Source organism: Clupea harengus, chromosome 5 (assembly GCF_900700415.2).
Source record: "Clupea harengus chromosome 5, Ch_v2.0.2, whole genome shotgun sequence".
NCBI lineage: Eukaryota > Metazoa > Chordata > Actinopteri > Clupeiformes > Clupeidae > Clupea > Clupea harengus.
The window spans coordinates 1,218,410-1,242,853 of NC_045156.1; the positions used below are offsets into that span (position 1 = coordinate 1,218,410).

General features: G+C 43.3%; 2 protein-coding genes across 2 annotated transcripts; both read left to right on the forward strand.

Annotated features, from left to right (window-relative positions):
* Positions 1-566: 566 nt before the first annotated feature.
* gxylt2 (glucoside xylosyltransferase 2) lies at positions 567-11,133 on the forward strand. Its single transcript, XM_012838647.2, has 7 exons — positions 567-994; positions 5,642-5,846; positions 7,719-7,850; positions 7,967-8,218; positions 9,213-9,336; positions 10,241-10,413; positions 10,933-11,133. Exons 1-7 carry the CDS (start codon positions 720-722, stop codon positions 11,110-11,112), a joined length of 1,341 nt encoding a protein of 446 aa, XP_012694101.1. The 5' UTR covers positions 567-719; the 3' UTR covers positions 11,113-11,133.
* A 1,769-nt stretch (positions 11,134-12,902) lies between these two features.
* Positions 12,903-20,035, forward strand: ppp4r2b (protein phosphatase 4, regulatory subunit 2b). Its single transcript, XM_031567241.2, has 9 exons — positions 12,903-13,062; positions 14,365-14,446; positions 14,734-14,904; positions 15,227-15,320; positions 16,281-16,318; positions 16,418-16,492; positions 16,602-16,742; positions 16,859-17,208; positions 17,977-20,035. Exons 1-9 carry the CDS (start codon positions 13,029-13,031, stop codon positions 18,345-18,347), a joined length of 1,356 nt encoding a protein of 451 aa, XP_031423101.1. The 5' UTR covers positions 12,903-13,028; the 3' UTR covers positions 18,348-20,035.
* The last annotated feature ends 4,409 nt before the right edge of the window (positions 20,036-24,444 follow it).

Below are 24,444 nucleotides of genomic sequence, written 5' to 3' on the forward strand. Positions count from 1 at the left end.
GCGAGAATACTGTATACCCACTGATCTGTTCTACAACTAATACTTTACATTCTGGCTCTTTCCATTTGTATCCACTTTCAGTCTTGTATATGCCACATGTATGCTAAAATGTTTTATCCTGAAGCACGAATGAATTTCTCTGTTTGCTTTTGATTCTCTCTTCTCCACATCCCTGCCCTCCCCCCTTCTACCTACCAAGCAGATGGGTTCCCACCCGTGACAGCAAGAAACCTTGAGTAGAACCCAACTCATAAGGGAGTTTTTTCATTGCCACTGTCACCTGAATGGTTGCTCTAGGGGGGATCAGACTTTGTAAACATTCAATTGTTATTGGCGCTATAGAAATGTAATTGAATCAGCAGCAGCAGAAACCTCGAGACTGCCTATTCATTAAGTTATCATTAACTTTATGTCAGCAACAACACTAACGTGGGCCTTAGGCCCACTTTTTTCATAGGACATTTCTGTGGCTTTATCAAATCAAACTACCAAAATGATTCAATTTCCACAGCTCTTCTGCATAGTCCGTTACGGTAACCCAATAAAGGCCCTCCTACTCGCAGTGGATGATCTAGGCGCTTAGTTGTGTATCATCATCCTGGTAGCAGAAAACGACTTGGAAACTACTAGCAGTATGTCAGTCCGGGGTGTTATTTATCACTTACAGTCATGAAGGAAGAAACCGATGCATTTCCGATCAGACGGGACATTCTTTCACGATGAGAATTCATTGCAAAATTGTGGTGATTGCAGTATGTTTCGGAGTTTTTCTACTTTTGTACTTTTTAGGGGGGAATGCCGCAGACGAGCCGCCTTTGAAAGAAGTTGAGAAAGACAGCTACTTTCAATCCTCCTCTGGACCTGGAAACATAGTTTCAGTGAAATTGCCAAAAAAGTCACATGAAGAACCTCATATAGCCCCCAAACACCCACGTCTGAACCGAAAAGACGTGAAAATATCCATCAGAGGAAGCGATGTCAACGCAAAGCTTAGGTAAGAAATGTGACTCTTTGCAATGTTTTTCGTGATTGCATTCCTTTAGCTAAAGGGTTTGTATCCGCGTTCAACATTTAGGAATGGTTATGCTCAATAAACTAAAATAAACTTAGGTATCAAGTTCTGTTGATGCAGTGCAGTGGGTTGTATCTGAATAGTTCGGTGCGGTAGAGCATTGAGACATTTTCACTCGTCTCTTTTAAGTTGCATGCAACCGTAGCAATAGCCTTCTGCTGCACGATTGCAAGTTGTAGTCACAGTGTTTTCCACGACCAACACCAGCGAGATGGACGTTTGTATCTTCCAGAATGGAGCTTTGTGCCCCCCTATACGTCGGATAGATATAATATTAGACAGAACAGTCTATGTGTTTGGAAAAAAAAACAGTCTGTCCTTCCCACTTCAGGCGAACGTTTACCTATAGCCTTGACATAAACGCCCAATGAAACTGACAGTAAGCCACAACACGTATTTGAAGTTCACTTTGTGGACATAAAAAACAGACATGCAAAAATGAGCCCCTTGTGGATACCCAGACTGCAAATAAGCTATTAGAGAATTAATGGCCAGAAACGAAAAAGTAAAAGCATAAAATATATGTATGTCACCATGCAAAATCAGAGCATGGCATGAAAGGGAAAAGGTAGCCTCTCGTTGCTTCTCTCTCAGTGTTGAAAAAGGGCACATTTCATATGCGCTCATTTTGATCTGCCAAGTGGGAACAAGACAGTGGCACATTTGGAAAATACCTGGTCAAAGGTCACCTTGAAGAGGATTATCCTTATTAAAACCACACCAGTTCAAAGGAACATGGTACAAAAATCAATCAATGTTTTTCCAAATGAATTTAGCATGCTCCCCCAAGACCCTCTTGAAAGAGATGTCGCACGTTCTGGCCACTGCCTGGGTCAATAGCAAATCAATACTGAAGCTGTGATCTCGGAATGAGATTAGGCTACAATGAGTTTGAAAGGGAAAGCCTTAGTCACCAGAGTTGGTGTGAAGCATTTACTGATTTATCGCTTAAGTATCATTTGTATCCTTCACTCGGATCAATGCCCAAGGCAACAGGATCTCATCAACGAGTTTAGGAAATCTTATTGGCCATAATTGGTTATAATGTAGGATTACTCATCTGTGTCCAAATCATTTTTTTTCTAGTCATTACTTGCATCACAAGGCTGCATCTCCACCTATGCATATACTGTGATGATATTGAAAATCTGGAGCCAAAGGGCCTATGTGGCTACATTATGATAATGACTTAACCAGAGGAAAGGAGGGCTCTGACGATGAAAACACACTGGAGTGGACACACATACATACATACACACACACACACAGTCCGTGACACCTCCGTCTCTGCCACAGAGGGGAAAGCTCAGGGGAGCCATCTATTTGACCCCCCCCCCCCCCCCTTTTTAAACGATGCCTTGATTAACTCTTTCCTGTCCACTCCCTTATATCCCCCCATCTCTCACACTCTCATCCTCTCTCCTGGTCAGCACGTCATTTGGCAGTGTGTTTCCTGCCCTGCTCATCCCAAATATACAAACAAGGCTCTCCTGTCTGGACCGCATCACTTCCTGTGGACATAGTCTGGCGTCGCACTCACTGCGGGGAGATTTCCTGTCTCATCTGTGCGGATTAACCCTTTTTTTCAGGTCGTGTTTGTGGAGCCCATGGCTAAAACAGGTAGTACAGAAGTTTAACAACAGGCTACCTCAAACAGCCCAAAAACTGTGCATCACTAGAAAAAAATATGTGATTACCACTAATACTTTCCAGAGTTTTGATCACTCCCAACTGAAACATAAAAACACATAAAATGATGAGACGCATGAAAGGAAGAGAAGAAATAACCAGAACCAGAGCGTCCTGTGCCCCAGCTCTCGCACACACTCGTCAGTGCAGCTGGATCTAGTTTCATCCAGTTCAGGGTGTAGCAGTGTCTTACTTGGCCCTGTGTTTTCCATGGCTGGTGTGTGTGTGTGTGTGTGTGTGTGTGTGTGTGTGTGTGTGTGTGTGTGTGTGTGTGTGTGTGTGTGTGTGTGTGTGTGTGTGTGTGTGTGTGTGTGTGTGTGTGTGTGTGTGTGTGTGTGTGTGTGTGTGTGTGTGTGTGTGTAAGTGTGTGCGTGTATGTGCCAGAATGACGTGGAAGTAGCAAAGCTGTTCAGAGTCTGCTGCTCTCAATTAATCACTCCCAACAGCAGAGCACGAAGCACACGCTGGCCTACGTGTACATACATGCTATGCAGTGCACCGCTGCAATGCCTCCTCCAGTCCAGAGGAAATCATATATGGCAATAATATAGCGTTCCCTCTGTGTCTGTCACACAGAGTTTTGCAGATAGTTCTGTGTGAGTATCTGCCACTGACACGTGGAGGGGTCATAAAATGTGGGGGTGAATGTAGCGCGTGGGTTCAGAGGTGTTCTGGAAAGCTGTGAAAGTGTCATCAGGAATGACTTAAGACCCCCCTTACCTCCAGGCACACATACAACTCCCCATTTACTTGTATTGCTGATGGGGTTTGGGAGGCCATTCAGACTACCTCACTGTAACTGCAAGAAGTAAAGCTAGTAATGGCCCAAAAAAGCACCCTCTGCCAGATGAAAGCATAGACTCGATCTGGAAAAATGTGTTAATCAGCCTGGTGTTTGAGATAGTGCACTCTTCAGGGGTCTATTAAAAAGGGCTGGATTTGCTTTGGCTCATGGGGCTGGCAGGAGGGGGAGATGAAAGTGGCAGCATTTTTCTGATTTTGGGAAGCCTTTTGATATTATTCATATGGTGCAGCCATTCAGTCAGGGACAGGCTTCGGGCTCCGGCACGGGCAGTGGTGAGTCAACCACAGTCGCTGGTGTGTTCTGCACAGTCAGATGGAATGCTTTGTCTGTGGAAGTTGCTGTGAGCATCTAGCAGCAGCAGCAGCAGGGAGGGGATAATATAAACATTTAATATCACAGTATTCATGGCCAAAATCACTCCAAAACATCTTGACCTGAGTATAAATGAAATCCCCAGTCACACTATGCATATTGCGTATATATTAAATGTGCGTAAGTGTATTAATATGTACTAACCTAGTAGCTATTGGCATTGTCTTAGTGTGTGCCTGGCAGCCTAGCAGCTGCCTAGCCTAACTGTAGTGGTAGGCTATTTACAACGATTACGTTTAGAAGTATCGTAACCATAGTCACTAGTAATCAGCCCAACAAATTAGTATAAAAGTAGCTGAATATCTCCCTTGTTTTTCCCCTGCGTTTGCATGCAGTGCCTTTGCCTAAGGCCCGTGTGAACAAAATGCAGTACCTTTCTGCCTCCCCCCACTGTTGCCTGTAACATACCCAAGTCCTCTTTTGTTCCGTTATGCAGTCGGGGGGGAAAATGTATCCAGATGTGGAGGAGGAAGTGAGGAAACAGCTTACATATGAACGCTGTGTGTGCCGTTTTGGTTAACAAAAAAGACAGCACCGCATTCTGAGTCAACACATTGTAACCAGCACGTAAAACCTTTACTGTGTGAGTGATGCCCTGAACATGCAGAGGACATTTATAGATCCCCCTCTCTCCTATCCGCCTATCGGCTCCCGGCTCTTGTGAATTTTAAACCAGCATAAACAAACGATAGTGCTTGCAAAGAGCACGCTCACCTTCAAAAGCTCGAGCAGCACAGCCACTCCCTATGGGACCCTCATCTATAATAATTTGTGCCGAGTGATTGTCTCTCAGTCAAGCAGAAAACGAAGTGTCACGCATGAGGTCTGCCCTGTTTTCCTCCATGGCATCTGTCAGCCCCTCGTGTGGGTTTATCTCGGTGTCCACGTTTGGCTCTCTATGAAGGCACAAGCATTAAAACCTTCACCCCCCCTGCCCCCATCCTCCTCTTTCTGTGCCACAAAAGCCCCTTTTGATGTGTTTTTTTTTTCTTTTCTTTTTTTAAACTCGTCTTTCTCTCTCTCTGCTCTCACAGGCTACATATTCTTTTGGCAGCGTAGTTTGTTTCCCTTACAAAACCCCTGGATAAATGGTGGACTGTGTTCCTTGGGGGGGGTGTCTCATATCTGTGAGGGACCAGGAGTCCTGCAGGCCAAGAGAACATCAGCTTTTACACAAGCCATAAAAACACGTGTCAAGTCATACGTCTTCAGCACAAGGCTGCACAGACCTCTTTCGGTGCCTTTGCTACGCCGTACAGCGTTGATTTCAATTCTGTGGCTGTCGCTGTGTCCCGTACTCCCCGGGCAGCATTTATGTATGGGATACAGGATCCATTTGGCTGGATTAGAAAAGAAACATGTTATGGATACGGGGCCCTTGGGACAGAAGGCTTGTCATGTGGGCCGTGTATCCGTTGGCTGTCACTCGCAACAGCATGATAGCCAGAGGGTGAAATGTTTCCCAGACCGATCATCTCTCTCTCTCTCTCTCTCTCTCCTTCTCTCCGTTATGTTCTCATTTCCTTCCTTTCTCTCTCTTCCCAGCCAATGGTTAGAATGCTTCAGGAAGATCCTTCTCCTTTGCTGCACAAGGACATGTATTCAGTGAACAGCAGATATGTTTTGTCATGAGAGACGTCTTAAATGAAAGGTATTCAAGTCTCATCACGTGAGATCTCACACGCTGCTGTTGCTCCTGACAGGCAGAAGAGTGATGTGGGGCGCCTTGTGGCAAAGAGCGGCGGCCGGGTGTCAGACAGCAGCATCATGCACTTGGCCGTGGTGGCCTGTGGGAACCGGCTGGAGGAGACTCTCACCATGGTCAAGTCTGCCTTGATCTTCAGCATCAAGAAGATCAAGTTTCACATCTTTGCCGAGGAGGACCTGTCCTCGGAGTTTGAAAAAGGGGTACGTGTGATGAGTGGCTGTGGGATTTTAGTGTACATTCAAAAGTGTGTTTTTGTTTGAAAGGGCACACTGTTTCAGGAATTGTTAAGGTGTTGGTATGGTGTGAAACATAACCTTTAGTATCTAATTGGTTTACTAGTTGATATAAAAAATGTCTGCCCAAATCAAATGTACATGTTGGCTTGCAGTGTCACATTGTAATGTATCTGTGCATGTATGTTTATTTTAAGATATTTTAAACAACCAATATGATTGAAGTAAGGCATGAATTGAACATGAATTGGACTAGTACCACAGGCCGTGACCCGTTTTGGCTACATGATTAGTTCAACTCGGGGCCAAGAGGTTGTTCTATTTCCCAGTGGAGCTCATTTTTATGGAGACAGTCATATTGGTCGGCAGGACTTTGCCTGGAGCAGCTGTATTACTTTGTGCAAGTCTGGGATGCAGTATCTCAATAATCCTAGCATAAGAAGTGACCCAAAGCTGAATGTTTGCATAAGCACTAATAAAAGGTCGGTCTAGGGCTGCTTTGAACTGCCTCTCCCACAGCCATTTTAATCTGAAGCCGGATCAGGGCATATTTTACCTCAGAAAGAGCCGTTTCGCTGCACCATTTATCATTTCTCAACTGGCTGACCTTTTTTGGCTTTCTGGAGGACTTTTCCCCCAGCAAGAAGACATAGGAGAGCTGCTGTGACTCATGGCAACATCTGCCATTTGTTTTGCTTTGTCACGTTGTTCTCGACTCTCAGCAATTCCCTGCTAATGTCATAAGTTTTATTTGAACAGTCTGGTGAACTTCTTTCGAATGCTGGTCAGAAAGCTCAGCCTTCAGGGTGGATGCTTGTAGAATGCAATTTTAGGAAGGGCTGGGAATCGCAGGTTAATGCACGATTCAATAGTATTACAATATTTTTCCTACAATATGGATACATCACAGCACAAGAAAAGGCATGCTTTTTACAAAATAGAAACAATGTAAAAGGCAATCTAATCCCAGCCAGTAGGCTAACTGTTAAAGGCATATTTTGATGGAACGTCTTCTTACTGCCAGTTATAGTTATACTTCTTAACCATTACCACTCTAACAAGAACCCCCGGACATGGGGCTGGAGGGTCATGACTCTATGGAAACCCATAATGGTTAGGTGAATACATTAGTTTTGAACCGTCCTGAGTCTGAGAAAGTCTATTGATATTTGGTGGCAGCGTATAATTAATGTATTGCAAGCAGAAATATTGCAATATAGCACTGTATCGATTTTTCTTTGTCCTAGCCCTAATCATTAGATGCTTAGAGGTAAACCGTAAAAAAAGATGTTTGTCCACCTTAGTAATGCAGAACCTAAAAATGCAAACACCCCAAATGTGTTTACTTTTCTGGTCTCTGTCGAGGGGAGCGAGTGTTGGGAGTCGGGCTGCTTTGATCTTTTCTACCATGTCAGCGCCGTCACTGCCAGCTCCTCACGTTGTGACCCTGTGCCTCTGATCTGAATCGTTTGATAATGCTTCCGATCACCGAAGGGGCTCAGGCTGTAACAGAGCAGAAAATTGTTGGCTTGGGTTAAAGAGCACAGGCATTTAGAGGGGTTATGGCCCAGGCCTCCAACTGCATCCCAGCCCCTGGTGAGCTTGCTGCTGAGTGGGGCCAGGAAAGGTGCTGTGGGGGTGAGCTCTGTACTCTCCATTTGGCACCTTGTTAAAAATGTGCTGATATTTTTTGCTGATATTTTACACTAAAGCAATAGATTCTACCATGCCCTTTTCTTTGTCTGGATTAAAATGTTGTGAGTTTTATCATTGCCTAAACAGTGTTGGATTGCCACCGCTTTGAATGATGACATTGTCCAAATATTTGCTCTTTTCCAGCTGAGCCAATGGCCCCGTCCTTTCTCGGCCAAATTTCAGTACAGCATCTACCCCATTACCTTCTCTGTGGGGAATGCAGACGAGTGGAAGAAGCTTTTTAAACCGTGTGCTGCTCAGAGACTCTTCCTGCCAGTAAGGCTGCCTTTTCTTTACTCAAAAGCACCTTCTCAGTAGCCATCTGTCTGCAATGTGTTCTGCAGCCTAATCACCCTATGAAATATGATGGATTTTCTGTTTTGTGCTGGCAGGTCATACTGAAGGACGTGGATGCTCTGTTGTATGTGGACACCGATGTGCTCTTCCTGCGGCCAATGGATGACATCTGGAGCTTTTTCAAAGCCTTCAACAGCACCCAGCTGGCTGCCATGGCTCCGGAACATGAGATCCCAAAAATTGGCTGGTACAGCCGCTTCGCCAGGCATCCGTTCTATGGGGTGACGGGCGTCAACTCTGGTGTGATGCTCATGAACCTCACCAGGATCCGTAGCACCCTGTTCAAGGTGAGGGAACCCTGCCATCTTAAGTTTATCAAGGCAGCAGTGCACCACTTTGCCTGCACATACTGTGCTGTGTTTGGACTGTTGGGTCAGTCCACAAACAACCTTTCTCAAAACCAAATCACAGACTGCATCTTTAAGCACATATATAGGCTAATCATGTAAAACAGTCCAAGTGGCAGAGGGACATGGTGTAGTGTTTGTGTGAGAATATCAACACCACCTTCCCAGTTAACAGGCATTGCCAGAGGCACAAGCTAATGGAAAAACAGGGACGTATGGAAAGAAGTAAATGTCAACAGTTAGCCCCTTGTATGGACAGAGCGCAGATCCTCCTACATCTGTGTTTGCAGTGCCCATGCCTGTTTATGTTATGGAGTGTACTATGGAATTCATTCAAATCAATGTAATCTAATTCATTACCCTTAGCACGCAAATGTACAGATAGGAAAACGTAGACAATTTCAACATCCATCACTGTGGAATATGTTTCAATATGTGTTAAATACATTGTGTTTCAGATAAGCTACACATTCACTTTTCTGAGGGAATTTTGGTTGTTTCGGCAAAACAAAATGGTTTTTGAAAGCAGAGGATGTCATGTAGACAAAAATTACCCCAGAAATACTGGCAGCTGTGATTCAGCTTTTTTATGATAATTTTACAAGACGTGGAAGTGCTGGTGCGGTGACTCACCCATTTCCCTTTTATCCTTAAATCCTTTCAACCTCTTCCTTGTATTGTTTCTCTCATTGTCATGCAAGCTAGTGTGTCTTTTCTTTTCTGTTGTATTCTCCTGCTGCTCATCTGATATGGTGAACTGAATTACTACTGATGTAGACTACTTAACCTCTGACTTGAGTTCTTAATACATACTTGCTTAAAAACATACTGCTTGTTTGGAACAGGCAGTGGTAGAGGTCCTCTGATTATACTATGTTTTAATGGAAAAGAGTAATGCCGTGCTTTACCTGATTTAATCTGTTGATTCCAACAGAATAGTATGATTGCCACTGGTCTGTCATGGGAGGACATGCTTCATCCCCTTTACCAGAAGTACAAGAACCACATCACATGGGGTGACCAAGATCTCCTCAACATTATTTTCCACTACAACCCAGGTAAGGTACCAGAACCTGGCTCTCTTGAGACTTGTGCCAGAGGCAGCGAAAGGGAGGAAGGAAAGGAGGCGTTGGGAGTTACATACAGGGAGTTGATACATCAGTAGGTCATAGTTGTTGTGAATGAAAACCTTTTTTTGTATGTTTTTGATGTTTATACATCATCTCGCCACAGGGCTTTGATGTTGCACATAATGTATTTTGGTAAACAGCTGGGTTTTACGTGTAAACCTCAAACACATTTTTCAGGGTCTTTCGAAAATGTAGTCCCAAGGACAGCCCCCTCCCCCTGTTTTTTAATGGGAATGTTAGTTATGACCACAGAGAATTATCTTTGCATTCTTCCAAAAAGGTGCACTCAGCGATTCTAATCCCATTCAGTTTTTGTCAAATACAGCAAATTGCTGTGTTCTATTTTTGCGCTTAAGAAAAATCTCAATAAGTACACAGTCCTGGGCCTGCACAATGTTTCAGGAGCATGGAAGGGAGGGGTGTAATTTGATTGGCTGTTGAGCTCAAATATAAACAACCTTTCTCAAAACCAAATCACAGACTGCATCTTTAAGCACATATATAGGCTGAAAGAGCCGGTGTAAAACAGTCCAAGTGACAGAGGGACATGGTGTAGTGTTTGTGTGAGAACATTAACACCACCTTCCCAGTTAACAAGCATTGCCAGAGGCACAAGCAAATGGAAAAACAGGAACGTATGGAAAGAAGCAAATGTCAACAGTTAGCCTCTTGTATGGACAGAGCGCAGATCCTCCTACATCTGTGTTTGCAGTGCCCATGCCCATGTTTTTTCCCCTAAAGTATTGCATGGTTAAACACATGTGTAGATTCAGTGTGGTCTCAGTGGTTCAATGATTCAGCAATATGGTGTGTGTGTCCCCCCCCCCCCCAGAATGTTTGTACACATTTCCATGCCAGTGGAACTACAGGCCGGACCACTGCATGTATGGCAGCAACTGCAAAGGGGCAGAAGAAGAGGGTGTGTCAATTCTTCATGGAAATCGAGGGGTGTACCATGATGACAAGCAGCCAGCCTTCAAAGTAGTGTATGATGCCATACACGATGTGAGTACAAATCACATCAACATTATAGGAAACATTATTCTTCAAGCTTTGCTATGGACAATTCAATTCTCAAAAATAGGAAAACCACATAATAGACCCCAGACACCTTTCTGATTACCTTCTACTCAAGATCTCTAAATTCACCTGTATGTGCACATACCCCTAAGTAGATGGATTTTGGTTAAGACCTTCTGTGATCAAATTCTGCGCTTTTGTGTCACTGGGTTCCTATGTTGCAGTAAAAACTGGATGAAAGGGCCATAGATATGTAGCCCATTGTGCATTCATTTCATTCTCCCCATTTATTTTGGCAACACATCTAATAGCTAATAGAAAAAAATCGCGTTCTCTACTCAGCACTGTCCTTCCTGGCAACATGAGCCCCCTCTGCTGTTCAAATCTGATGAAAAAGATAGTGCCAAATCACGTTGACCCGATTTCTAGTTGTCTCACAACATTCTTAACTGCCTCACTGCATTTATCTTACTTTTTGTCTTTTATTGTCTTTCTTTCTTTCAGTATCCTTTTGAGGAGAATCTTTTCCAGTCACTCTTCTTCCCTCTTCAGACCAAGTTTCTTGACACCGTGAATACACTGTGTGGTCGAATTCCACAGGTATTTCTGAAGCAGGTGGAGAAGACCATGAAGGCTGTGTATGAGAAGAGAGTGGTCAGGCATGTTAACCATCCACCTGTTTAACAGCTTTGAACCACATTGGTGTTGGTCAGTACTACCAAGACAGAAATCTGCCTCTTTATCCAGTGAACAGAACAGGATGTCTTTCTGTGAAAGATGTGCAGAGGCAGGAAATGACCTTGTCGCATAACAGGGGTCAACTCTAATCAGTCAAGTTTCAAAGTCAACCATACTGATGAGGTTTAATGAAAAATGAGGATTCCCATTTGGACCTTTTGAAGAACATGATGTTTTTGGCTTTGAACAAGGATTTCCACTAATGCATTTGAGGAAGATGCAACACTCCACTCTTTTACATGTCTTTAATGAATATTACTCTAAACATTAACTCATCAGTGAACTGATGTGTATGAATGTGTATACTGTGTGTATGAATGTGTATACTGTGTAAAGTTTTTTTTATTATTAAGAAGTTATCTCAGAAGAACAAAGTACTTCTCAGTTTACAATGTGTTTTATGAACTGAGCTGTTAAAAATACATATCATATTGTGAATAGCTATAAGTACATAGCTGTATTTCATCTGTTTTGTTATGAATTTTAAATTACAATCAAAAAACAATTACCCTTTCATTCAGAGGTCAGTGATGGACAAATGGGAATCACTGAAACTTATGGAGTATTTTCCTGTTAGTTAATCTGAAAAGATGGCTATACATAATTATACAAAATAATGTGAATTAAAGTTTTATGTAATTTTCTGTAACTCTTTTGTTCTGAATGTACAATTTTGATACATACAGATTTTGAATCCATTTGCCAAATTTTCAGTTACCGTATACAGACAGTATTTCAGTTACAGTATATAGACTATACTATGTGGAATATAGTCTTCTCAAGTGCACTTTTGCCCAGCCAAGTTGGCTTTCAATGGTATGAGGAAGCGAATTTTTTTATATGGAGCATTGAATTGTCAATATTAAATGTCTAAAACGTTCTTACCATGTGAGCTCTGAAAGCATTGTGTCACTATGTACATTGTATCACTATTATGAATGGAAGATGGCAGAAGACAAGGTATCTGGAGAATTAATTTCTATATGCTGCAATGGAGCCTGTGAGGTCAAACCATGAACTGTTGCATTTGTGTTTTTAAATGGAAAGGGGCTGTATTTAGCATACAATAAATCCCTCTGTTTTATAATAAAAAGAAGTCATCCATGATGAAATGTACTCATTTTTTTTTTTTACTTTTCTATATTTAACCTTAGTTTAAAGCAGCAGTATGGGGTTCTAAAACTAGTGACTAGCACTGATACTGTAAAAGCTTGCTTGCATGCTAACTCGTGTCTTTTGTCGTGTGAGGTAACGTGGTGATGTGAAATCACTTACATTTTTGAAGGGGGTTCCAGCCTGGATCACAGAATTAGGCTGCGTAGGGCCTATGTGCCTGGGAACAACCGGTGTGTTTATCGTCTCATGAAATACCATGAAAATGAATTTGAAGATGATATCAAAACTAGTTGCCTACAAAACATACCTCAGAAAGTGGTACCCTAAATCCTTGCATACTGTTGTTTTCCGAATGGCACACAATTTAGGCCTAAATAAGATGTAGACAAAAAGACCCCCCCCCCCCAAATGACCCGTTTTATATTTTACCACAGAAACCTTACATAGTACAGCTACTCAAACTAGTTTAGGTAAATACTTTTTAAATGGATACAACCGTTGCTTAATGCCTACTCTTCCTTTGGCGAACCATGGTGGCAGATACGCTGACTGTAAAGCAGATAAGTCTTGCCATTGCGTAATTGAACAATTTCAAGGTTCACTGTAGTCCACTCCACCACAAGCGGTGACATCACGAGCGCCATATTGAAACACTTTTGCCTTTCCCATTTTTTTCTTGTCTCTAGGCGGCCATCAGTGGTCTATCTCCAGCTGAATTCTGAAGATTTTTAGAGAGAATCTCAAACATGGAAATCGATACCCTTCTGGAGGCTCTAAAAGGTTATACACTTTTAATATCGCTAATATTCCTGCGAAAGGCGAAGAGTCGACTTGATATGAATATTAGGGGTTTGAATTTAGCCAGCTATGCTAGCTATCTAAGTTACCTTGCTAAGTGATTAGTATTAGGAACGTAGCTAGCTGTGATAGCTCGCTAGGTAATTTATTTGTGACATCGGCTAGCTTGGGCAGCCAGCGTTAGCTGTTGATACCTACAGCTCACTAAGATGGCTTGCTTGGTAGCTTGTAATTGTGCTACTGAATAAAATGTAACTGTTACTGTGGTTATATATATCATCTCTGTTGTAATGTATAATCATTCCCTGATATATGTAATTGATATATAATGCATATAAAACAAAGTTAGGTTGTATATCATATATTGCCGGTAAACTTCGCAAGCTGTCTGGTTAGCTAGATAGCTAGTTAGCTTCAGTTTGCCAAATAGCCGGCGCGTTGCTGTACGTAGTATTTTATGTTTCAAATTCTATATTCATGCTACATAGTTGTCTGGTGTGTCATTGCCGTCATCTATCAGTCATGGTGCTAATGTTAGATAAGTAGTATGGTTGCTCGGCTAATGATTGTTAGATATGCCAGCTATATGCAATCATTGGTTTGCTAGTCACAAGTAAGTAGGCCTAACACAATGTTAAGTGTATTTTGAGTTGGCTAACTTAAACTACCATCGTGCAATACATGTATTTCCATTAATGTAGTTTGCCGTCGTCAAATACTGCTACCCTTCCTCAGTATTGTTATATTATTAGTGGTAGCTTCACACATATATAAGATTTTTCTTGTTGTAATGGTAGGTAACATGTTATAGCTAGCTAGCTTGCTATGCAGTTAATTTTTACCCATTCTCTGTTTGTGGGTATTGACAGTCAGTCATACAGCCAACGTTAGTATAACCAACATATATGACTAAACCATAGTGAGATAAAAAAGCGAGTTTGACCTCATTATGAGAACAACTGCCTTCATTTCATAGCTGTATAAAACACACGTACTACAACGTTTCCTCTGATGTGAAACAATCTGGTACATGAAGTTAACTGGTAATCATGACATTAGTGAAAGAGGTAACATTAGATAATCACCTTTGGAGTGGCACACATGTTGGTCAACCGCTGCATGACTTGTTTTTAACCTAGATAGCTAACTAAACCATTAAAGTTAACTTTCGCAAATTACCCGTACTTGAGTCGGTGTAAGTTAGCCTCACAGTCAACAAGTCAGCCAAGCAGCTACGGTTACATGAATGACATTTGCAATAATTTCATTATGTTCTTTCTTCAGACTTTGAGAAGAAAGGAAAAAAAGAACTTTTTCCTCTATTGGAGCAGTTTCTGTGCCACGTTGCCAAAACTGGAGAAACATTGTAAGGCATTCTAATGGAAGAAATCAGAACCAGTAATACATTATTATGTAATGAGAATACTGTTAGCAGGTATTAATGTGGTGGTCAAAAACCCCCACGTGCTGGTATGTGAACAAATGTGATCTGAAAGAATCTCAGACTTTTAGTGATGTGACAACTTTTAATTAAGCACTGAGCTGAAGATCTAACAGGATTATCGTCAACCTGAACATTTTATCTTAAAATATTATGGTATTGTGCTTATATGGAAGGGAGAGTCTGCATCTCTGATCATTTACTTTCTCCAGGGTGTCATGGTCCCAGTTTAAGAGCTATTTCATCTTCAAACTGGAGAAAGTGATGGATGATTTTAGGGCCTCTGCACCGGACCAACGGGGCCTTACAAATCCAAATGTGGAGTGCATTCCATTTGATGAGATGAAGGCACGGATAATGAAGATTGTCAATGGATACACAGGGTATGGAGTCAGATGTTTCCAGTGTGATTAGTGTTGCATTTGCCGACTGGTAGAACTTGAAACTGGAGTGACTCTTTGAACCTGCCTCGATCATAGCCTGAGAATAGTCTTTGCATACCAAAATCGACTTGATCTGTAAAGCCAAGGTCTGTAGTTTTGTACACCTTGTGTGGTTTTAGCTTCTTTTTTTATGAGTATCATTTGAATACCATTTGGCAGTGTTTTTATCCAATGCTCTTTTCACATGTGCCGTAATGTATAGTGTCAGATGTTGCATGATTGATAGATTTCAGTCTTATCTCTCGGACATTGCTTCCCCCAGAATCCCGTTCACCATCCAGAGGTTGTGTGAGCTTCTCACTGAGCCAAAGAGGAACTACACAGGAACAGAGAAGTTTCTACGAGGGGTTGAAAAGGTGAGCATGAACCAGAATGATTTTGATAAGCAGTTTAGGGATGCTTGATGTTGAGTAACTATACTTTTAACAAACTTGTTTTATGTAGTTATGATAATGAGTGTAATTAGATAAAGCAGTGGTTCTCAACTGGTCTGGCCTTGGGACACATAATTGCCCACGGGCAAGTTGCGACTCAAAGTTATAGAATTCAAGCCATAAAATAAACACAATATGTAAACATAAACATAGGGTCCCTGCGTCCATAGCACATTAGTCTGTCATCCTAGATAGATTTATATTATTTTATTTGCCACACTTGCTATACCTTTTGCCCAGTTTTGTTTGAATAATTTAATCATAAAACTGCATTTAACATCACTAGTCTAAGTCACATGCTACCCGCAAATGATAGGGAAATGCGTTTTCCCCAGCAATATAACTACAGTATAAACCTTTTACTTTTCTGACAGAATTATGAATTCTAGCACAAGGATTCAACTAACCCACCAGTAGCATCCCTGTAGACAGCTAGTAAGTTGAAGCTATCCACGCACGTGTTACAGCACTACTCCAGCCGACACTTCGGACTCACCTACAGTAGGCTATTCATCTGCTGCTCACGCAGAACTGTTTGACTGTCTCCGAGAGCCCCCTTTCCCTTTGTTCGGTGCTCATGCTTCAATCACATACTCAGCTTTTTCCTACAAAACTCATTAAAGTTCTGCAAGAACAAAGCCATTCAGCGATCCACTTTTGGCGGCCCACCAGTTGAGAAGTACTGAGATAGAGGATATTGTATCAGATAACAGTAGAAGTTGCACTTGTAGAAGTTCAAGAATTAATCTTCCTCTTAGTCCTCGGAGTGTCATGTTTGACCTCACCTGTATAGTCAGTAATGTGCTTTGAAATGTATTAAACGTTTTGCTTAAACACAACTGTCTGAATTTATTATAATTATTTTTGTCCTACTATTCTCAGAATGTGATGGTCGTTAGTAGTGTGCACCCTACATCAGAGTAAGTGACTGAAATGTCTGACATTTAAAGCAGAATAACATTATCGCTGGAAATGGCAGGAAAGGGCACTGATGTTTGTAAATGTCTTATTGTTTGTAGGAAGAATGGATGCAGTGGGATCAACAGAATGAATGGTGTGATGTTACCTGGAAATGCGTCTGCATTTACAGAGAGGTAAGGACGGTGCTATCAAAGTTGGCCTAACTTTTCTGCCGTCTAAGAGGCGTTGCAGCTTTGCATCCTTTTCTGTCCTGATCTGTCCTCTTTATGTCTCTTCCCCCAGGAAAGTCAATGGCCCTGGGACACCCAGGCCTCTAAACAGGCAGAAGGTCCCCCTGGCCAGCTCACTAGCCACCAATGGCCTTCCCGACAGCACAGAGAATAAAGACCCCAACACATCGAGCGGACACAGCAAACTACACGGGTAATGTCCACAGGCTCGATATCTCCCATTCAGCACTTTTCATTAACCATACTGCATTCATTCATTCATTTTCTCTCTCTCTCTCTCTTTCTTTTGTTATCTTTCTTTCTCTCTAGTGAAACGTCTGCATCAGGTCTCAGCCGATTTTTGTTGAGGAACAAGCACCCGGTGAAAGAGGATGACGAGGGTCTGGAGGAGGAACAGCCTGAAGTGAAGAGGCTGAAGTTCCTGAAGGACGGCGAGGAAGCAGCAGAGGAAGAGGACGACGAAGAGGAAGACGAGGACGAGGCAGACGAGTCGGCGGTGGAGACCCTCCGGCCCATGCTGGCCGAGAGCTCGTCGGACCCCCAGCAGGCCCACGCCCAGTCCTCTGTATCGCCAGAGAAGCAGAGGGATGAAGAAGAACTAGAGGAGGAAGAGGAGGACTCTGTGCCTGCCAGCTCTGTAGCCGTCTGCCAAGACCCAGGTAAGGCCGCCACCTGAGTCACGTTGGTGGTGTTTGCCTTGGCATGTTTTCATTGCTGAATCTCCTCTTCATAGAGCCCTAAAAGAATCCTAATAATACTGTGATTGGATTGTGGAATCCTATGGAAGTGAATGTGGTTGAATTAGTGTTGGGGCAAGTAACTGGTGTGAAACGGTAGGAATCTTATTCCCATAGTGGAAAGCATTTTTGGTCACATTTGCACCCTCTCACTAGAGTCTGTGTAACAGTGGATTTGTGATTTGCTACACAGCTGTTGGAGCTCAGATAGACAGCTGCTGCCAAAAGTCATCAATACTTCAGACTTTTTTTCTTTTTCAGCCTGCAGTTGTATGAGGCTTGTAAGCGTCCTATATCATTTTCCAAATATTGTCATCATGTATTAAACACTGATGTTTCTCAACAAATAAGTGACGAAACCAGAAGAACTGATTGATTAGCAGGTGGTTATAAACTTTAGTATCATAGATTACAGTTGTTGCTGCAATCAAGCGGTAAAGCAAAGCCTTACCAACACATCGTGGGTTTGTTGCCGTGAAGGCGTGCACATCTATAGCTTTATTACAATTCCCCGGCTCACTGCGTAAGCTGTAAAAAAAAAAATAGGTGTAGGTGAATGGCCCTTAGGAGATCCTTCTGCTCTTGGTGATTTCATATTGTCATATAGCCAGCCACCTGAATCATTACTTCTCTTTCTCTTTCTCTCTCTCTCTCTCTCTCTCTCTCTCTCTCTCTCTCTCTCTCACTCAGAGCCCTCCAGCACCCAGACAGAGCCTTCACCCGAGGAGAGCAAAGCAGGAGAGAAGGAGGCAGAGAGGGAGGCCAACTCGGAGCGGGAAGTTCCCAGCAGTGCTGACGACAACCCAGAGGAGCCTGCCGACATGGACCAATCAGAGCAGAGGGCACCCTCGGGTACGGCTGCCAGCCCCGAGAACAGGGAGGCGAGAGACGAGAGCAACGAACATGTCAGCAGCAGCAGCAACAGTTGCAGTGAGGAGATCGAGGAGTCCACCGCTGCCGCGACCCCTTCTGACAGTACCACAGAGCTCCCTACAGAGGGCGCCCCAAAGTCAGACGCTCAGGACTCGGCCTCAGCAGAAGAGCCCATGGAGGTGGATTAGAGCCATCATGACCACCACCAGCAGCCGCAGCAGCAGCAGCAGAATCATAACCATCTGCCCTCAACACCAACCTTCTCTCAACCACCTACTCTGTCCTGCCCACACACCCCTCCCCCCAGGGCTGAGGGCAGTGATTTGGAACACCTTAGCTCTCTCCAGGAGACTGATTGGAGTATGCCACAGTGGCCTCCCCTCTTCCTCGTCTTCTCTTTCCAACTCTTTCTCTCGTCTCATACACACGTCGGCTCAGGAGTAGCTCACTGGGCCCCAGCTGCCCTTCCCTGAGCCCCCACATGGTCACCTGTCACTGGTGTCTGTGCGTGCCCGTGTGTTTTTCTACCACAGAATTTGAGAGTTTTTAAAATACTTGATAAAAGAGTAGCCAAATGCTCCTCACGCGCTCCATTCTGTTCTGTTTGTTGGTTTCTATCTGTCTGTCTGTCTGTCTGTCTGTCTTCCCTCCAGGTTAGATCCAGTGAGACGGCCTTTCTGGTTTTTCTTTCCCGTGGCCTGACCAGTAGAGGGTCTGTAAAGGTGACGTGTGTTGCTCTTCTTTTTTTTAAATGACTTTTCTTTTGAATTTATATTGCTTAGTGCAGCAACCACAGAGGTGTTGACCTCCCTGTAAGTGCAGACGCACGTCACCAGAGTAGGCTACCTGCACTGTAGTTATGCAGCCACTCCAAAGATCCGCTATGAGTATGTTCTGAATCTGGAGCTTTTACCGCTCCCTGCCCTCTGTTGCAGTTTTTTGTTTTCTGTCTCTTTCACATTCTTATCCGAGGTTTCAAAGAGAAGAGGAAGGTCTTGTTTAAATGTAGGTGACTCAGAAAAAGAAAATACTGTAGCCTTGTGACTCTCTCCTCGTCTCTAGTTGAAAATGACTGCATTAGAACGGCATGGCAAAAGCTACTAAACGATGTGAAAGCCAGTTTAGGTTGCTATCCTCACCCAGCCCGTTGAATTCAGTCAGAAGGAAAGGGAAGTGAGGAGAGTGGGCTACGTCAGGGAACCCAGGTGGAGGGACGCCTAACATTTCCCCCTTTCCTACTGCCCCATCTCACACGCTATGTCGAAATCTCACTGACTGTTCCCAAAGGAGGAAGTTCATTTAACCTTAACCTGATGTTTAACACAACCACAACTCTTTTTTTTTTTAATTTATGAAGACATCTCAGTTAAATAACCTATATATATTTTTGAAGAAGCAAAACAAAGGTCTTTATCGTTTATTGTTTTGTTTGATTTTTGGCAGCCAGTTATTGATGACTGGACGTGTGCAGCTGAGAGTAGGTAGCTGCTGAAACATCCCTATGTATGTATGTATGTATGTATGTGTGTGCGCGTGTGTGTGTGTGTGTGTGTGTGTATGTATGTGGCGCTCTGATGACTGCGTCCCGTCGCTGAACTCAAAAAGTCTTTTTTTTTTTTTCACTGACTCTGTGCGAGCTGAAGCAATAACTGGCTCCCAAAAGGCACAGTTCTCTCCACAGCTGTACTGTTTTTGATATTTAGAATTTTTAAATTCCTGTAGAGGTTTTTTGTAGATTTACAAATATGTGTTCACTGCCTCTGTGAATCCATACGAATTGTACATTTTTTGTGTGTATACCTGAATGCGTGTGCTTTACAGTATAAATAAAAGATTTTCAATACAGTTGAGGCAATAAATGTTACGGGTTTTAATGCTTGCTTTGTTGATTCATTTTATTTTTATGTTTGCATCCATTGTTTTTCTTGCCTGCTTACCAGGGAATGTGTGGCATTTCACTTGGATTTGGTCCCCCAAAAATGATATTCAAAGGAAGTGGCAAGTGTTTGAGGTGCCACTTTACATCTGAACTCCCTGTTTTTACACACAAACACGAGCAGTATTACAACATGTGCGCCCACTCCACTGTTAAGCTCAGGATTCTGTAAGGGGGGGGTGGGGGGTGACGTGTGAAACCTGTGTGTGTCTGAAATTTACCCAGCTCTCTCATAGGAAATAAGAAGGGGATTGTCTAAATCCTTCAGCAGGCGGCAGCACTTTACTGTAGTCTTTGTAAAACCTGTCTCGTGGGAAATAAAAGCCGGCCTGTCGAGGGAATAGAGGGACGCTTTAATTCCAATGAGCCGTAATTTGATCCAGACTCAAACAGGAGGGGTTATTGCAGAAACCAAGCGTTGGTGACGAACTGTCTGGCGTCTTTTGAGTTTTTGCTTTTGCTGCTTTTTATCAGGCTTAATAATGATGAATGAATTGTCGTTTTTTGGAGCTTATAGGAAAGATGGTCTGTAGTCGACTTCACAGCACTAACTCAGAAAAGGTGTATAAAGTGATGTTGAAGTTTCTTTGCCATGTGTCTGGTCAAGTGATAAAACTACTGCTATAAACTACTAGGGTGATTCTCATTAACTTGATTGTGGTTGTCACAAGGCTGCTGGGTTCTTCTAACTCTACGCATCCCTTTATCAAGCCACGAAGTAGGCTATCAAGAAGTGGTCGAGGTAATGGGAATCCAATTATTTCAAGTGAACCCCAACCACTGGACCCTCTTCCCTGTGGCACCGTATGCTGATAAGGTATCCTCCTTATTCCCTTAAATCCTACATGTGCATCTTTATTATCAGCCGGAGCCTATTTGGTGTCTAGTGTCCCCCGTTTCATCACTCGGGGATAAGAGCCAGAAGGTCAACCCATTGTCAGTTTCACATGCAAAGCAGAACCATGAATAGAATGGTCTGTGGTATAATGATATTTAGCCCCTATGAGCAATATGATCATGGCAGGACTGGCTGGCTATAGGCTACTGGCAAATGGTACAGACTGCGGTTATGTGTTTGCTTATCTTTTTGTGAAGAACCTTGTGTGCACCTCTCTGCCTTGACTGGCAGCCTGCCAGATAAGTAAAATGCCAGGCTAATTTGACAGGTCTGGTTGAGCTCCAGTGGAAACAGACAGAAAAATAAATCAACGTCATGAATCAGTCTTCTGAGCATGCGAGTCTTTCAAACAAATCACTAATCCTCAGTAATGCAATCTGTTTTCCCTGCTTGAAAGACGGTTCGAGATGTCATGTTTAAAAGTGTGGTCCCACCATTGTTGACCTTAAAATACAAAATTGTTAGCCCCTTCCACGCAAAGGTTTATTTTCCTGAATGGAGGCTAGCTTTGGCAAACAGAATGGACCGCTTGGAAATAAACCCCATAGTGATATATCCAGCCCTTGGCTTCCAATAGCAAAGGTGCCAGACCATTTCAGATGATTTTGTCTGAGGATATGTTCAGGCTGTGGATTGAACAGAGATTTTTGAAGTGCGGGTTTAAAAACCGCTTCTGAGATTAATAGTATTGAACATCTGCAGAAAAAGAGCCTCTCAGTGTCCCCTGAAACCGAACTGGCGTGTAAGGCGAGCAAGAGAACACGTTCTTGCCTTAGTGCATAACCAATCAAGCTAATTACATTTTCACTTTTATCTCAGTTTAATTACGACAAGCTCCATGAACGGCCGCCATGTCCAATTTTCATATTACATTTTACGGATTGTACATTATGGTGGAATGACCTGTTGACGAATAAATCTTATTTTGGCGCCTTCGCAATTTACTAAATCAATGACAGCAGGGCCTGCTGAATGTAACGTTCTGGTTTCACTGTGGCACAGCAATCCAGAATATGTCATGCGAAGACATTTTAAGTATTGTTTTTCTGCGTTTTGTTTTAAGAAGTTCTACTGGTTCTGGAACTGACTACTAACAATGTGCAACTGGATGCAATTGTACTGTCACTTTGATCCAAACCAAGGCTTTTCTGTCTTTCATCGCTCCGATGACTGCATAGGCACCAGTCCACTAACCGTCAGGCGATGCTACCGTCTAAAAATACCACATGTAAGCAATCGCTATATTGCCGATCAGTTCCGGATGGGAAACGTCACGGCGTTCGGCAGGGTGATGGACTTAAAAGTAAAACAGATCAAAAATGGTCCCTATCCCTCAGCTGTGTTTCTGCTCTTCTACAGGATTGGAAGGTCACAAGAAGGGCACACAGAGAGACAGTATGCTCAGCGCGACTTGTTGTAGTGATGCAGGTTGAACCCAACTCGGGATACGCAGTTTCTGAAAAACGCGCGTTCACCTGATACATTTGAAAAAACAAAATAGACGCCCACAGCAACACTTAGCGCCTCACCTGCATGGCCTCTGAAGCACGATAACCAATCATGTTCACATCAACCAAGCTCGAATGGACTATAGGTGAATATCAATTAGGCTGTTGCAAAAGTCTTTGAAAGAACTGTTACGCTGGCAGCTAATACATTAAGAATGCAAACATATAACATTAAATAGTAGCCAAGCCTAAATAGCGTCGAATACTATCACGACAGAGGACGCCGTGATTGTAGTTGTTGGGTAAATGGGGCCCATTGAATTTGCGCACGAGTTTCCGAGCAAATGATCCAACCCGACCATGCGTTCAAATCATTTTGACCGAGTCGGAGTTTGAATATTCCCAATTTCCAACGTGTGATGAACAAAGAATAAGAGCCCCGACTCCCCGGTCCGCAATGTCTGTGTCATCCAATAGAGGGTAGTGTTTAGTTTCCCAAGCCATGCCCTAACATGATTACCCTGGCCCCGAATCAGAGAGGCGGGCTGACTGCCTGGAGCGGTTGATATGAGCTGCCGAGTGTCCTCCTCTCGCTTTCCCTGCTGTCTGTGTGCTGCCAGCAGCCTGCTGTCTTCAGCTGCATGTCAAATGTGGACCTCAACATGAACCCCCCACACATGGGCACCCATTCCTGGTGGATTCGTGGTTCCGAGCATACACAGAACAAGAGAGAATGAGAGTCAACTCCACAGCTATTTTAAAGTAGTTTAAAGTTTAATATTGCATGCTAGAACAACTGGGATTCTGATTTATTCTGTTCAGCGCTCTAGCTGACATCATATGGCCAAAACCACAAACTGGCGTGCCAGACTGTCCCACGACGTCTGTGTGTGAGCTGTTTGATTTTGAAGTGATGTGTTGATGTGTTTGTGGTTCAATGTCAAGTTCCATTGTCTGGCATATAGAGGGGTCAAACATTCTGCACCAGGCTGACAAATGGCAAGCATCGCTTGTGGGTGGATCAAGTCCAAGCTGTTTGCAGGAGAACCAGAACGAGAGGAGAAAGAGGGAACAGACAGCGGGCAAATAGCTTCCGTTTAATGGAGGACCTTGCAAAGGGACAGCTCTTTGAACCCTAGACAGCAATTAGCAGACCTTTATGATTTAACAACAACAGCGCATTATAGCGGGAGTAGAGAGACATGCTGAAATATAAAAAAGTATTCATTAATACACTGTGAGTGAAGTAGACATCTTGCTCTATGGAAGGGGCCTGAGGTTTGGCATGGACAGATCACTACAGGGTCAAGACCCAAGAAAAGATGCCATTCTCAGGTACCTGTTGTTTAAACTGCCACTTACCTGTCAGACTGGCATCAAATGAGAGGGAATGAAAAAAAGCTCTCTGAGCCTCGACTGTGTCTGCATCACACACGCGAGATGGCTCAGCAAGACAGAACAGTTGTAAGGAGGGTATTCACACTATAAATCTTTCACTGTGCATTTTGTACTCCCTTTCAAACTTTAGAGACAGAAAATGGCTTTGGTACCAGACTGAGTGATGGGAAAATTATAGTGTTCGTATCCTATGCATGGATGACACCTGTGCCTCTCAGTCTGGTGCTGTGTACAGACGGTGTGTAGACGGCGTGTTGAGCGCTGCCAGGGAACTCTAGTTCATTGGCTCCATTCCTCGCACACTTTGATTTCACAGTGAAGTCCGTGCTGCAGGGATGTGGTAGCCACAAATCATGGATTGTCTGATGTTTTACATGCATACTTCTAGTAATGCCTACAGCAATGCTGGTCCCACCGACACGCTGAAAGAATCTCAGCCTATAAAAACAGGTGAATTATTTTTTGCGTGGAATAATCTTTGTTGACTAAATGGAGATGCAAGATGAATCCCAGCACAGGGGTGTACATACAGAGCCACAGGGTAGCAGGTTTACTGACCTGTACCCATGAGTCTCAAGGTCAGGTCACATTCAAGACATCCAGAG

Coding starts and splice junctions, on each gene's coding strand:
- gxylt2 (XM_012838647.2), top strand. CDS start 720: ATGAGAATTCATTGCAAAATTGTGGTGATTGCAGTATGTTTCGGAGTT. Junction 995..5,641: donor GATGTCAACGCAAAGCTTAG/GTAAGAAATGTG, acceptor TGCTCCTGACAG/GCAGAAGAGTGATGTGGGGC. Junction 9,337..10,240: donor TATTTTCCACTACAACCCAG/GTAAGGTACCAG, acceptor CCCCCCCCCCAG/AATGTTTGTACACATTTCCA.
- ppp4r2b (XM_031567241.2), top strand. CDS start 13,029: ATGGAAATCGATACCCTTCTGGAGGCTCTAAAAG. Junction 13,063..14,364: donor CCTTCTGGAGGCTCTAAAAG/GTTATACACTTT, acceptor TTCTTTCTTCAG/ACTTTGAGAAGAAAGGAAAA. Junction 14,905..15,226: donor ATTGTCAATGGATACACAGG/GTATGGAGTCAG, acceptor TGCTTCCCCCAG/AATCCCGTTCACCATCCAGA.